At 54.9% G+C, this 12,217-nt stretch overlaps 2 protein-coding genes across 2 annotated transcripts in view; one reads left to right on the top strand and one right to left on the bottom strand.

Annotated features, from left to right (window-relative positions):
• The window catches only part of LOC144735832 (uncharacterized), a 64,044-nt gene that overhangs the window by 34,371 nt on the left and 17,456 nt on the right, over window positions 1-12,217 (bottom strand). The gene's annotated exons all lie outside the window — the stretch shown is intronic.
• Window positions 8-5,155, top strand: LOC144735809 (uncharacterized). The gene is made up of 2 exons (XM_078618330.1): window positions 8-1,642; window positions 2,330-5,155. The coding sequence occupies exon 1, from the start codon at window positions 8-10 to the stop codon at window positions 1,607-1,609; it is 1,602 nt and encodes a 533-aa protein (XP_078474456.1). The 3' UTR covers window positions 1,610-1,642; window positions 2,330-5,155.

The raw sequence follows: 12,217 nt of genomic DNA, 5'->3' as shown, positions 1-12,217 counted from the left end.
ACGCACGATGTTACCCGTCTGGGATCACGCTGCTGCTGCTATCACCATCCTAGACTCTCTCATTCAGACCCGGAGCAACGTCGCTGGTGAACACAGGGTGGAGCAACGCTGCCAGAGCGCCACCATCACGAGCGCCACCATCACGAGCGCCACCATCACGAGCGCCACCATCACGAGCGCCACCATCACGAGCGCCACCATCACGAGCGCCACCATCACGAGCGCCACCATCACGAGCGCCACCATCACGAGCGCCACCATCACGAGCGCCACCATCACGAGCGCCACCATCACCAGCGTCACCATCACGAGCGCCACCATCACCAGCGTCACCATCACGAGCGTCACCATCACGAGCGTCACCATCACGAGCGCCACCATCACGAGCGCCACCATCACGAGCGTCACCATCACGAGCGTCACCATCACGAGCGCGACCATCACGAGCGCCACCATCACGAGCGTCACCATCACGAGCGTCACCATCACGAGCGTCACCATCACGAGCGTCACCATCACGAGCGCCACCATCACGAGCGCCACCATCACGAGCGTCACCATCACGAGCGTCACCATCACGAGCGCGACCATCACGAGCGCCACCATCACGAGCGTCACCATCACGAGCGCCACCATCACGAGCGTCACCATCACGAGCGTCACCATCACGAGCGTCACCATCACGAGCGCCACCATCACGAGCGCCACCATCACGAGCGTCACCATCACGAGCGTCACCATCACGAGCGTCACCATCACGAGCGCCACCATCACGAGCGTCACCATCACGAGCGCCACCATCACGAGCGTCACCATCACGAGCGCCACCATCACGAGCGTCACCATCACGAGCTTCACCATCACGAGCGCCACCATCACGAGCGCCACCATCACGAGCGTCACCATCACGAGCGTCACCATCACGAGCGTCACCATCACGAGCGCCACCATCACGAGCGTCACCATCACGAGCTTCACCATCACGAGCGCCACCATCACGAGCGTCACCATCACGAGCGCCACCATCACGAGCGCCACCATCACGAGCGTCACCATCACGAGCTTCACCATCACGAGCGCCACCATCACTAGCGTCACCATCACGAGCGTCACCATCACGAGCGCCACCATCACGAGCGCGACCATCACGAGCGCCACCATCACGAGCGTCACCATCACCAGCGTCACCATCACGAGCGTCACCATCACGAGCTTCACCATCACGAGCATCACCATCACGAGCGTCACCATCACGAGTGTCACCATCACGAGCGTCACCATCACAAGCGCCAGGTGGTCCGTGCGATGCACCCTTCAATGGGCGACTCTATTGCTACGGTGCTGTCCCCAGCGAGCTTCTATGACCGGCTTCGACCTGGAGTCGACCAAGCTTGGGTCCGATTGGGTCCCGGGTTGGTGTTCAACGTTGCACGCTCCCACACCAGGTAGAGAGAGACGTGGCGGAGCTGGCGGTGATCGTTCAGGCCGGTCCCATCTGCGCCATGTGCAGATAGGTTCACCCAGACTGTGCTGGCTCGGGAAAACTCCGGCCGGTGCGGGAATGCGGCTGCCTGCGTGCTTAGACGTCTTCGCCGTCTTGAGCGCTTGAAACCAATCATCCGCGATGTGCACCGTCTACCAAGTGAGCCATCGCACGCGGCGACTTACAAAAGCTCGAAACGGCCTTGATCCTCAGTACCCGCAGTCCTGTCTGCCCCCCCCCACCCCAGACGTCTGGTAGATACACACCTTGCGCTCGCCAGGCCAGGCCCTGCTTAGGACACGCTACAATGTTTCATTCTACGCTGGGCAGTAGTGGCAGGGGCCTTCTCGAGTGTGGAGCGTCAGATGTGGAGCTCTCTTCAGATTGGCTCCGAGCACCAAACAGTTCAGGAAACTCGACAAGACTCGTTTTTTCTTTTTAGCTTTTCATGTTGATATATTTTTTTACGTGTGTCTTGATTTTATAGGGAGGACTACCTTCGTTTAATTAACACTGTTGATGTATTGCGCCGCCCTCTTTAGTGGGGGTGAGGTTTTTTTACTCAAAAAAAACATCGAATTAATGAATGAATCGCCGCCAGGCCATTGCGCGCACATCTCCTCCGTAAATGGAAAGTTAAAGACACAAGCCACAGTAGTGCAACTGTGGCCATGCAACCCAAACTACGGACCCATGAAGTAAACCCACAGAGACCCACGGAGATAGACGTAGACAATTAAAGCGTTACATTAAAGACGATCCACCATAGTGGGATTGTGGCCATGAAACCCAAACTACGGCCCGCACAGTAAACCCGCTGTTGTCTGCGCCCATTCAACTGTATAGGAGGAGGAAGAGGAAGAGGAGAACCGCCATGAACTCCCTCCCTGCTGAAGCCCTCTCGTCGTGCCCAGCAGCAGACCATCGAGTGACTGCACACGCACGACGCCAAAGTTCCCCGTGCACATTGAAACATTCTGCTGCACGGTATCCAAGCTGCAGGCTGCGCCGGCCCTGACAGGCCCAGTGAGAAGTCTCCATCCAGCAGTAGATTCACCAAGGGTTGTACATTTTTTTTAAAGCTGTGATTGATAGTTGATCTCAAGACACAGATCCTGAGACCCGGTCTCAACTCCAGACACTGACCATGAGACCTGGTCTCAACTCCAGATACTGAGACCCTGAGACCCGGTCTCAACTCTAGACTCTGACCCTGAGACCCGGTCTCAACTCTAGACTCTGACCCTGAGACCTGGTCTCTACTCTAGACTCTGACCCTGAGACCCGGTCTCTACTCTAGACACTGAGACCCGGTCTCTACTCTAGACTCTGAGACCCTGAGACCTGGTCTCTACTCTAGACTCTGAGACCCTGAGACCTGGTCTCTACTCTAGACACTGAGACCCGGTCTCTACTCTAGACACTGAGTCCCTGAGACCCGGTCTCTACTCTAGACTCTGAGACCCTGAGACCTGGTCTCAACTATAGACACTGACCATGAGACCCAGTCTCTACTCCAGACACTGACCCTGAGACCCGGTCTCTACTCTAGACTCTGAGACCCTGAGACCCGGTCTCTACTCTAGACTCTGAGACCCTGAGACCTGGTCTCAACTCCAGACACTGACCATGAGACCCGGTCTCAACTCCAGACACTGATCCTGAGACCCGGTCTCAAGACATTGATTCACAAACGCATCCTCTGGGAGCTGAGTTGTTGACACTGATGGGAAAAAATTGTCCCTGCAGGACTCAGTGACTGCTGACCCACTGCCATCATCTCAAAACAAAGATCCCCCATCTAGCCTTCACGGACTGTTTGGGGCAAGTGCTATTAGCGAGCAGCACCGATGAAGGCCGGCACGGCACACGAGGGGTGGGGTGGCCAGCACCACGCCCGGTCGCCTTTGTCTTCCTAGTGGGGATGCTTACACACCACGCCAGGTACTCATTTGAGGCTGAGTCGACCTAGGAGAGGTCCATGACCGGTTTAGATAATCGTTACTGGTGTTGGCAGTGAGCGGTAATTGAACTCGGGTCGCCGGGTTCAGTAGCGCAACGTGCCAACTGCTACACTGCTATCACGTACATACACATGCACACACCCGGACACACGCGTACAGATCCACGCACACACACCCGCACACACACACACACCCGCACGTTCCTCATCTTACAATCCGGACATTTTAGACGTCACCCACTGGGAGTTTCAACTTCCACAACACAAAGACCCCCCCCCCCCCACACATTGCTTGTAATGGACTGTGGGGGCAAGTGCTGTGAGCGAGCACCGATGAAGGCCGGCACGGCACACAGGGGAGGGTGGCCAGCACCACGCCCGCCCGCCCGCTTACACACCGCACCAGGCCCTCATTTGAGGCCGAGTCGACCAAGGGGAAGGCCCCGGACCGGTTCAGATAATCGTCACTGGCGGTGGCGGTGAGCGGGAATCGAACTTGGGTCGTAGCGTAGCGCGCCAACCCGCTACACGACCGCTGCTCCCCGCACACTGAACACACGAACACACACACACACACGGCCCACTTGTGGACACAATTTCACCGCGAGGCAGCATTGCGTGGGAGGTACACACGAATCGCAGACAGCGCAATGCTTTGTGTCGCCACCCCGCCTCCCGCGTGTAAAGAGGAGCGCACGCGTCCTGTGCTCGACTCGCGGCCCATTCTCCTGTTCCCGCTGTGACTCGACCAGTTCCGTACAGACGGCGCCGTCTCCCCGCTCGATGTGCATCTGCGCTCGATGAGACTTTTCTGCGTAATTTCGCTCCGATTTCAACAGTGTTGGGAAGCGTGTCGCCGTCTGAAAGAGGAAGTCGGGCCTGTACGTGTCTCGGTCCCGGTTAGGTTAAGTAACGATTACGAAAAATGCACAGAAATAAATGGCCCAACACGTGGTAAGAGTTCGTGCCAGGCGCACGGTAAGAGCTTCCGGCGACGTTCGCCGTACATTTAAAGTGTCGACTTTGCGTGCCGACGTCCCTTCGCTTGAGCAGGTGAGAGCCCATTTGGGCGCGTCGGATCTCGTGACTCTCGTCCCATTAATTCGTCCGGGAAGCCCTCAAGCGAGTCTCAGCGCTCAGCTCTCACGAGGCCCCCCGGCAAGACGCAGGACAAACTCTCGCATCGCGAATAAGGGGGTCACGCTCAACGCTCCGCACAGGTGGATTCAAGAATCCATTCCTTGTCCGGCCATCTCCTGCGCCAGCTCGCAACCCAAGCATCCTTGGGTATTCTCCCAGGCAGTTGGCCAATCCAGCACTAGCCAGGCCAGCCCCGCTTAGCTTTGGAGATCTATCGAGATAATGAGGCACGTCCCTTTGGGGTGCTATAATCGTTTTTGGGCTGAGTTAACCTCGTGGAGGTCCAGACCAAGTTCAGATATGCAACCCGTCCTATTGGCCGTGGCGATACCAGTCACAGGCAGGGGTTGAACCCAGCCTTCCTGAATTCGTAGTTCATCAACTCCCACAAAAGTGAAAGGGGTCAATCGCTGGGGGAGTGGCGGCGATGGAAGGCGGTTGTTTAGTGCCAGGCTAGGTGCACTTAGAGGAAAAACAAACACGCGTGCTCGCTCACACACAAGCATTCGACACATGCCTGTACACAAAGTGGAGAGGGGAAATGCATTAAAATGAAAAATGTTTTTTAAGTGCTAAGTTTTTCCGTGATATTAATCTGATGACTCAGCCCTCCCACACACACATTTCCCACATGCCTTCCTTGATCAGGTTCTATCAGCTGCTAGACTCAAATAAAAGGGCAGAACATGCGCAAGCGTGTTAATACACACACAAACACACGCCCGCAGTATTGTGTACGATACATACACATATACAACAAAGATAAAGATCTCCCGTGTAGCCTTTAACGGACTGTTGGGACAAGTGCCGTTAGCGAGTAGCGCCTATGAAGGCCGGCACTGTGGCACACGAGGGGGTGGGTGGCCAGCACCACGCCCGGCCGCCTTTGTCTCCCGAGTGGCGATGTTCACACACCAAAGCAGGTACTCGTTTTAGTCTGAGTCGACCTAGTGGACGCCCAAGACCGGTTCAGATATTGGTCACCGTTGTTGGCGGCTGTGAGCGGGGCTCGAACTCGGACATGCGGGTTCACAGCGCGGCGCGCCGACCGCTGCACCGCCGCTCCCCGCGTCACCACGGTCACAGAGACGCACACACGCGTACAGATGCACACACGCGTGTACAGATGCACACACGCGTGTACAGATGCACACACACGTGTACAGATGCACACACGCGTGTACAGATGCACACACACGTGTACAGATGCACACACACGCGCGTACAGATGCACACACACGCGCGTACAGATGCACACACGCGCGTACAGATGCACACACGCGCGTACAGATGCACACACGCGCGTACAGATGCACACACGCGCGTACAGATGCACACACGCGCGTACAGATGCACACACGCGCGTACAGATGCACACACGCGCGTACAGATGCACACACACGCGTACAGATGCACACACGCGCGTACAGATGCACACACGCGCGTACAGATGCACACACGCGCGTACAGATGCACACACGCGCGTACAGATGCACACACGCGTGTACAGATGCACACACGCGTGTACAGATGCACACACACGTGTACAGATGCACACACACGTGTACAGATGCACACACGCGCGCTTGTGGACATGCAGGCTATTGCATGTATCTTTCACGAATGCGGCCCCTGTGTATTTAGCCAGGTACCGGCCCCTTTGGCATTGTTTTATGTTCATCAGGAATACCAGCGGGGGTTGGGGGGGGGAGTTTCCATTTAAAAGGAACAGGTCAAACAATCCGGTGCAGGACCCTCGTGAGAATGAGTCCTGCGGACTCAGTCGGCCTTGATCTGGACGGATTACGACACCACGGCGCCGGAAGTGTGTGCTCACATGCTGCGTGCGCCTATGCCACCCACGGTGATTCAGACATTGAACCGTGTGGCTCTCGAGATCGATGCGATTCACGTCACAACACACCGCACGTACACCAAAGACAAAGATCCCCCCCCACCATAGCCTCAACAAACCGTCGGGGCAAGTGCGGTGCCGGCCTTCATCGGTGCGAGCACCACCTACGAAGGCCGGGACGGCACACGACGGGGTGGGTGGCCAGCGCCACGCCCGGCCGCCTTGGTCTCCCCAGTGGCAATGTTCACACACCGCACCGGGTACTCATTTGAGGCTGAGTCGACCTAGGGGAGGCCCAGGACCGGTTCAGACAATCGCCACTGGTAGTTGGTGGCCGTGAGAAAGGAACTCGGGTCGCTCCGCAATCTACACAACACGCACAACAACAACAACAACAAACGTAGACAACACACCCCTGATGGCCACGCGAGTGCGATGCTCACGCCGTGTCGTCGGGCCCTCCTCCACCCCCCGACGGCGCCGCACAACTCCGGCGGGAGCCCCCCGATGGCGCCGCGCTGCCGGCACGGTGGCTCGCTCCCCGGCATCGCAGCGGCGGCGTTGCCGGAGCGCTCGCCGCTGCGATGGCCACGTTGGTTCGCGTGACGTCTTCACTCGTGCGGCCAGGTCGTCGGGCGTACGACGACGACAGCAACAATACGTACGCGACGCTGGAACTTTACTCACGCAATTTGACCCAAAATACGCACATTACGGGTCGTGCGGGTTTTAAACTTAAAACGCAGGTTTCTGTAGCCGTCGCTACGATGAGTCCACAACAGAGGTTTTGTTACGGGTTAAATCGGCGTGAATGTAAAATGTGTCGTTAAACCCGTCACCGCCCGACACAGACAATTAGTGAGGTTTGCCACGTAAACAACACGTGCCAATTCATTACTAGTTCAGCACACCGGTGTGTTGGAGAGTAAACCCACAACATTCGTACTGGAATTGTTCTGGGTTTAATCTCCAACGCACAAGCGGTGGTGCTGAAGTGGTAACGAATTGGCACGCGTTGTTGACGTGACAAACCTCACTAGTTGGCTGTGTCGGACGGTGGCGGGTTTAACGACACATTTATATAGTTACGCGCTCTAACCCAAAAATCCTGAATTACGGATGAGATTGGTCGCGAAAGCCTCCTCCTACTACTGCTAGGTGTTAAACTACAACGAGTGTGTCTGAGTTTGAGTTGGGAAACGTAGCGGTGGCGGCGGCGGTGGTTTTAATGCCAACCATTATTTTTCGTGGACCCTCCACCACCCGACGGGATTGTTGCGACGTCACTGCCCACAAGGCGAGTCCTTTTTAGCTCCGGTTTTTCTTTTGCGCCAGGTATTGAATTTAGCCCACCCCCCCTTTGGCCAATTTGTCAGATTTCCTCCGGGGGGCCGATTCACTCGAAGCTCAAAGCGAGCGAACTGCCGCGGCGTTTGAAAAAAAAATCGGCGTCAAAATAAAAGCGCGGCCCGGTCGTTTTTCATTCTTTTTCCACGGAGTGGGGGAAAAAAACCAGCCGTGGAATAAAAAACAACTTGCACAAAGCGACTCGCTCGGTCGGCAGACCGCAAGGGGAGCCTTAACAACGACGGACGCAAATAGGCAGATTGCATTCGAGAACAGTCACATTTTCTCCCCCGCTCACTTGCACAACACGAACCAAACTCGAGATCTGTCATCTGCGCTGCTATTTCTGTTCAGAAAGCCAAATTTGGCTCAAATTGTCCGACCGCTACAAACGCTTCGCGGGCTAGGGGTTTGTGTGTGGGCACACGCACACACGCGCACACGCGCACGCAACATACATACACGCGCGCACACGCGCAAACATACATACACGTGCGCACACGCACACATGTACACACGCGCACACGCGAAACCATACATACACGCATGCACGCACAAATATACACACGCACACGTGTGCACACGCACAAACACACAGGTGCACACTCGCAAACATACACATGCGCACACACGCCCAAGCATCCACACGTACAAACGAGCGCACACGTGCGTGCGTGTGAACACACACGCACGCACGTGAACACATGCACGCACGCAACTGCACGTGCACAGGCTACATACACAGGACACGCAAACACATAGAGATGTGTACGTGTTTATCTGTACACGCGTAAACACACACACCTGTCTACCCTTGATCACGACTAATCGCTCGGCCTCCATAGAGCCCAGTGTGTAGTGTATAGTGTAGTGTATAGTGTAGTGTATAGTAGTGTAGTGTATAGTAGTGTAGTGTATAGTAGTGTAGTGTATAGTAGTGTAGTGTATAGTAGTGTAGTGTATGGTAGTGTAGTGTATAGTGTAGTGTATAGTAGTGTAGTTTATAGTGTAGTGTATAGTAGTGTAGTGTATAGTGTAGTGTATAGTAGTGTAGTGTATAGTGTAGTGTAGTGGTGTAGTAGTGTAGTGTATAGTAGTGTAGCGTATAGTAGTGTAGCGTATAGTAGTGTAGCGTATAGTGTAGTGTATAGTAGTGTAGTGTATAGTGTAGTGTATAGTAGTGTAGTGTATAGTAGTGTAGTGTATAGTGTAGTGTATAGTAGTGTAGTGTATAGTAACATATAGTAGTGTATCGTAATGCAGTGTATAGTGTAGTGTAATTAATCCATAGAGCCCAATGTGTTCGCTTACCAACCATTCCCCTGTTTTATTGTTTTACATTTTTATTGTTTTATTATTTCCCTTCTACGTGACTTTACCGAAACAACCAAGAAGATCATTCCCCTGTTAACGACGAGCTGTTATAGGTACAGTGAATATAAAGTGTTGCACTGATTAACCGTGTTTTAGTATGCTTATATGTTGTTAGTATCTTTACGCATTCATATGCAATCTTTAAATCTTAGAAAGTCAATTATTTGGGTGAGAAGCGGTAACTTTCGATGCTATTGGAACTGATTAAGCTTAACGACCAATGGCCATCTTCAAGGAGGGTTCTACCGTGTATACAAATGCACGTAACACAGACTACAAAGACAAAGATCCCCCGTGTAGCCTCAACAAGACTGCTGGGGCAAGTGCTGCTCGCGAGCGCCTGTGAAGGCCGGGACGCCACACGAGGGGGTGGCGTGGCAAGGACCACGCCAGGCCGCCTTTGTCTCCCCAAAGATGTTTTTATTTCGCATCAAGTGTTAAGGAGTCGACCCAGGGGAGGCCCATGACCGGTTCAGATGATGACCGTGGTGGCCATGAGTGGAAATGGAACTCGAGTCGTTGCACAGCGCGCTAACCGCTGCGCCACCGCTCCCCACCACACGAACTCACAGACTCGCCACTGATGTTCACCATCCCCGTAAACCGCTGCGCCACCGCTCCCCACCACACGAACTCACAGACTCGCCACTGACGTTCACCATCCCCATAAACCGCTGCGCTAACCGCTGCGCCACCGAACGAGCACGGTCGGCTACGTACGGTGTGAAAGAAGTTCAACACACACACACGCGCACACACGCACGATAAGTGCCACCGCGCCCCCAGCCCTTCCTCCCTCCTGCACGCACACGCACGCACGCACGCACGCACGCACACACACACACACCGTACACGCACCCACGGCCGAGATGTTTGCGGCACCGCAGCGCTGCCAGCACTGGCGCCGTTATCTCGGTGACATTAACGAGCTGCGGGCGGTGCCACCCCGGTTCACTTCGGCCGCTGCGTCGATAGCGGCGTGGGCAGAGGTAGCGCTGCTGTTGTTGTTGTTGTTTCTCCGCCGAGCCCAGGACACCCACGCTCGCAAAACAAACACAGCAGCAGCATTTACACTTCTCATCGCATCGCAGAGTTCACCTGCACTCCCATTTGTTTTGTTATTGGGACTTTTGGCCCAATGTCCCCAATGTCCCCAATGTCCCCAATGGCTCCAATATCTCAATGCCCCCAATGGTCCCAAGAAGACCAACCCCACCTCTGTAGTCCGGTATCCGTCCCGTATCTGTCTGTCCACAAAAAACCAAACCCCAAGTACGTTCCTTTGTGTTTTTACAGCCTTCTGAGGAGTGCGATATTTCCAGCAGCACTGGATCGACTCGCACAGAGACCCACAGACTCACACAGAGATTCATAGAATCACATAGGGACCCACATACACAGATTCATAGACTCACACAGAGACCCATACATCCACCCTATCAGCCTCCCACCATCCGATGTCACAATTTCCATCATCATCACATGATGGTGATGGAATAAAGTCGTTAAAACCTTAGTTTTTTCAGCCATGCATGTGCCACCGACTAATGCTCAACAATTACACAATCGGCTTTCATCGAATTTCGTTCATCGTCAATTCAAGCCACGTCCCTGATGTAACCACGTGGTTGATCACCTCACCCCGGCGACACCGCGTGGGTCATCGCTGCCGCACGAGAGGGCCGGCCACGGGAGCTCCCCTGACCGTAAAGGAGGAGGAGGGGGAGGATGGGGGGGGGGGGGGGAGAGGAGGGGGGGAAGAGGGAGGGAGGAAGAAGAGGAGGAGGGAGGGAAGAGGGGGGGAGAGAGGAGGATGGAGGAAGAGGGTGGAGGCAGGATGGAGGAGGACTCATGTCTCTTAGCTAGAGGCCAATGCGGTGGAAATTCCACATTCCCATACCAGAGGCCAATTTGTACAAGGGACGAATGGAGGAGTTTATGATGATGCTGCTGCTGCTGATACTGCTGTTGCCACTGATGATTACGTTAATGATGAAGCTAAAGGCTGTTATGCCACCACTGCTGCAAATGACACTGACGTACGCACGTGTGTTGATCCTCCTTCGCACCGTACGTAGGCAACCGCGTGTATCGGGGGTGCGGGGGAAGGACAACAAACTAAACACGAAAAGCGGTTCCGATGAAACCGATGCTGCTGGTGATGAAGGATCTGCTGATGATATCAATGATGACGCTGATGCTGCTGCTCATGATGATGCTGCTGCTCATGCTGTTGTTATTCCTATTGCTGTTCATGATGCCGATGACGACGACGACACTTCAGTCACTGGAATGACAAGTTAAATAAGATCGTCCTTGCCTTCTCAACTCAAGAGCCGCTGAATATTCACCGTAACCCTAGCCCACCCACACAGACACAGAAGTGCTGATCATGATCAGCACCTCAAATCGGTACGGTACACGAGGGGGTGGGTGGATGGGTGGCCAGCAACGCTGATACTGACACACGGCACCAGGTACTCGTTTTAAGGCTAAGTCGATCTAGGAGAGGCCCGGGACCAGTTCAAATTTTCACTACTGTTATCGGTCGTGAGCGGGAATCGAAACTCGGGTCGTCGGGTTCGTATCGCAGTGCGCTAACCGCTGCCCCACCGCTCCCCACACACAGACACACTCATAAACACACACAGACAGAACTTCCTTCCTGTAACGACTGTAGGAGCTTCCGCACATCTGCACATTGCAACTTGCAGCCACAGAGAGACAGACGCACACACACGCACATGTACGTACAGACCCACACACACAAAAGACAAAGACCCCCCCCCCCCCCCCGTATAGCCTTAACAGACTGTTGGGGCAAGTGCTGTTAGCGAGCGCCTATGGAGGCCGGCACGGCACACGAGGCGGTGGGTGGCCAGCTACACGCCCTGCCGCTTTTGTCTCCCCAGTGGCGATGTTTACACACCGCACCAGGTACTTAGCTGAGAACGAGTCGACCGATTCAGATAATCGTCACCGGTGGTGGCCGCGAGCGGGAATCCAACTCGGGTCGCCGGGTTCGTAGCGCGGCGCGCTGACCGCCACGCCAACG

This window comes from Lampetra planeri, chromosome 57 (assembly GCF_965212315.1).
Source record: "Lampetra planeri chromosome 57, kcLamPlan1.2.h2, whole genome shotgun sequence".
Classification (NCBI taxonomy): Eukaryota; Metazoa; Chordata; class Hyperoartia; order Petromyzontiformes; family Petromyzontidae; genus Lampetra; species Lampetra planeri.
Note: the sequence above shows the minus strand (reverse complement) of the source record. Positions and strands in the feature narration are given on the sequence as shown.